The sequence below is a fragment of the Leopardus geoffroyi genome, chromosome E3 (genome assembly GCF_018350155.1).
Source record: "Leopardus geoffroyi isolate Oge1 chromosome E3, O.geoffroyi_Oge1_pat1.0, whole genome shotgun sequence".
NCBI classification, from domain to species: Eukaryota; Metazoa; Chordata; class Mammalia; order Carnivora; family Felidae; genus Leopardus; species Leopardus geoffroyi.
In genome coordinates, this window is record NC_059340.1 from 38,936,265 (window position 1) to 38,939,048 (window position 2,784).

At 63.2% G+C, this 2,784-nt stretch overlaps 1 protein-coding gene across 1 annotated transcript; it reads right to left on the reverse strand.

Moving 5' to 3' along the window:
* Nucleotides 1-15: 15 nt before the first annotated feature.
* On the reverse strand, nt 16-2,385 carry LOC123589389. The gene is made up of 2 exons (XM_045461444.1): nt 712-2,385; nt 16-283 (listed from the first exon to the last, which is right to left on the reverse strand). Exons 1-2 carry the CDS (start codon nt 1,592-1,594, stop codon nt 240-242), a joined length of 927 nt encoding a protein of 308 aa, XP_045317400.1. The 5' UTR covers nt 1,595-2,385; the 3' UTR covers nt 16-239.
* Nucleotides 2,386-2,784: the final 399 nt, after the last annotated feature.

The window sequence follows — 2,784 nt, forward strand, 5'->3', positions numbered from 1 at the left end:
ACCCAGGCCTGCTGGCTCATTGCTCTTTGGTTCTTAGGTAAGAGGTGTGTGCATTCGTTCATCCATGACTGTGAGTCCGTAGACCCACACTAAGCCCCTACCAAGCAATGAGTTCTAGCCCTCGATGCTCAAAGTGACGCCCGGGGCCCAGCAGTGTCACCCCGGGGTGGGGGTGGGGGGGTTGTTACAGATGCAGGCTTGGGCCTATCCAGACCCACCGAGTCAGAATCTGCATTTTACTACGATGAGTTTGCAAAGCCTGCCCTGGCCTCTGCGCTGGGCCCTGTGGAGAGAGGTCAGACACAAGCCATCAGTCATCAGACTAGGTCTAGTCATCAGCCAGACCCTGGCCTGTCCTGAGCTCGATCAGTGCTCAGGTGACCCCCAGCGATAGCCTCCTGGAAGAGGGGCATTGTGAGCTGGGCCTCAGGTGCATGCAGCATTCAGGGAGGTCAGAGGGGCTTCTTGAACACGTACTGTGTGTCCTGGTTTGTGCCCTGGGGAAGAGGGCCGGGCAGGGGTCAGAGGGCAGAGCGGGCTGCCAGGGCTCAGATCACGGCTAACGGCAGTTGAGACTGGAGACGAGTCTGGCCTGGTTTCGAAGGTACCATGTGTTTCTTACACCAAAGGCTTGCTCTCCTGCCCTAGTAGGGACTGTGTGAGGGAAGGGAGGTGGAGTTTGGGAAGCGGGAGACGACTCAGAGCCCTTACCCGGCTTCATCGGCTCCTGCTGGAGACCCTGGACTGGGATGAGCAGCTTCGGATGCACTGCCTTGGGACAGGCCTGGGAGCCCTCAGTCCTCAGAACGCAGCCCAGGACGTCACCAGCTGCAGGAGGGGTTGAAACGGAAAAAGCCTTGGGCCAGGAGAGGGGTGGGGGGAAGGGAGCTCCGGTGGTAGGAGGCCTTGGCCAGGTCAGGTCTTCACCGCGGGACCTGGGGGGCCCCAGGGGTCGGCAGTGAGCCCAGCAAGGGCTTGAGCCCCAAGCCTGAGCCTGTGCACTCTCGTGGCAGTGAGGGACCAGCCACAAGCAGGGGACTGGCAGCCTTCGGGAGGAGAGCCCTGAGCTTTCCGGACAGGTCACACCTGACTGGGGAACGGGACAATCAGGCCCAGCTACCTGGTTGAGAAGGAAAACGGTGCGGAGGAGCTGCCTTATCCCAGCACCCGTGGCGGGGCTGGCGGAGCAGGGCCGGCAGTGGGCCTCCTGCTGCACAGCAGGCAGATGTTCCAGAAGCTCTGCCCTGCCTCGTGATGGATAGTTAGCACAGATGAGAGCGTGCCGAGCCCCGGAGCAGTGGAAAACCAGGCGACACCCCCACTTTGTGCTGTGTCGAGACCTCCCAGGCCTGCCCCGCGTCCTGTGGCGGGCCTGGCCTGGGCATGGGCACTGCAGGCAATCAAAGGGGAGCCACGAGGCCTCCAGGGGCCTGTACAACACCCCACCCCCACCCCACCCCTGCCAGAGGCCCCTGCTCCTGCAGGCAGGAAGCCTCGGGCTGTCTGAGTTGGGAAGGACTGAGGCCGCTGCCCGTCTGGCTTTCCCAGTTCCGGGTGGACAGCAAGCGCCAGAGTGAGACCCCGCCGCAAACATACAAACGCCCAGGAGAGTCCAGAGGAAGGCCTCCTGTGTGTCATGGGCGGTCCGTTGGAGGTGGGGGAGAGTCCCGGGGGGACAGTGCCCCGAGACCCCCAGGGAGGAGGGTATTTCCTCCTGTGCTCAGGAACCACCTTCCCTGAGCTGTGGAGGGGGGAGCAGAGCAGGCCTCTCGGTGTCTTTACATGACGGATACCCACCAAGCCCCTGTGGCTTCCAGCATCCTGTGGGCGGCCTGGTTTCAGACGCCTCCACTGCACCTTGTGGCCGGGCTACAGCCTCCGGTCTGCGCTCTGCGGGCCTGGAGCCTCAGCAGGCTTCTCGAGGGAAAACCTGTGCGTCTCCCCCAGCGCCTGGCAAGTTGCCGGGGGCCCCGAAGGCACTGGCGCAGGGGAGGGCGGGAGGGGCACAGAAAGATGTCACCGCACAGAGCACTTCTGTCCTGCCACCTCAGTCCCCTCTGTTCCCCTCCCCACCCCCACACAGCTCTCCAGAACAGGCTGCTGTGAGCACACATCCCCTCCCACCTCCCCTCACCCTCAAGTCACGCCATCTGAACCCACCACCCTCTGCTCTACAACCACTCATGGCTCCCGGTTGTCGTGCTTAGGAAACCTGAGGCGCAGGTCACTCGGCTCCCAGCTGGCCACCTGCTTCTCTCCACGGCCCCACAGTGACCTGCTCCCTGACCCTGGAGGCTGTCCTGCACTTGTCCCCTGCTGTAGCGTTTTTCCTGTTGTTCACTCTGGGCACGTCCTGCCCCCTCGTCCCTTCTTGGTCACTGCAGCCCACCTGCAGGCGCCCCGGTGAACTGCCACACTCTGCTGTCTCAGGGTGCGGCTCACCTCCTTTGGGACCACATCGCGGGGTACAGCTGGGTTGCAGGGGCCTGCTGGGCATTAGAAGGAAGCAAGGGGGGCCAAACAGGCCAACGAGGGCCACAGCCGGATCAGAGCGCGCCAGCCCCAGTGAGACGACTCCGTTCCAGACGGAGAAGCCAGCTCCCTGCTGTGTGGCCTTGGGCAAGTCACCGAACGTCCCCGCAGCTAGCCTGGTTTCCCTCCCACCCCGCAAAAAGCAGAGGTCTGCTCGTGGTGAGTCCCTTCCCTGTGGCCTTGGCTGGACATCTCTCCTGAACATCAAACAGACCTGCAGGTCCCGGCGGGACCCCTGCCTCTCTGAATTAC

What these genes read in the sequence shown, in the direction of transcription:
- LOC123589389 (XM_045461444.1), bottom strand. Translation starts at nt 1,594, where the DNA reads ATGTTTGCGGCGGGGTCTCACTCTGGCGCTTGCTGTCCACCCGGAACT. An exon ending in GCAGGAGCCGATGAAGCCGG is followed by an intron (nt 284 to 711) that starts GTAAGGGCTCTG and finishes CTCTCTCCACAG; the next exon opens with GGCCCAGCGCAGAGGCCAGG.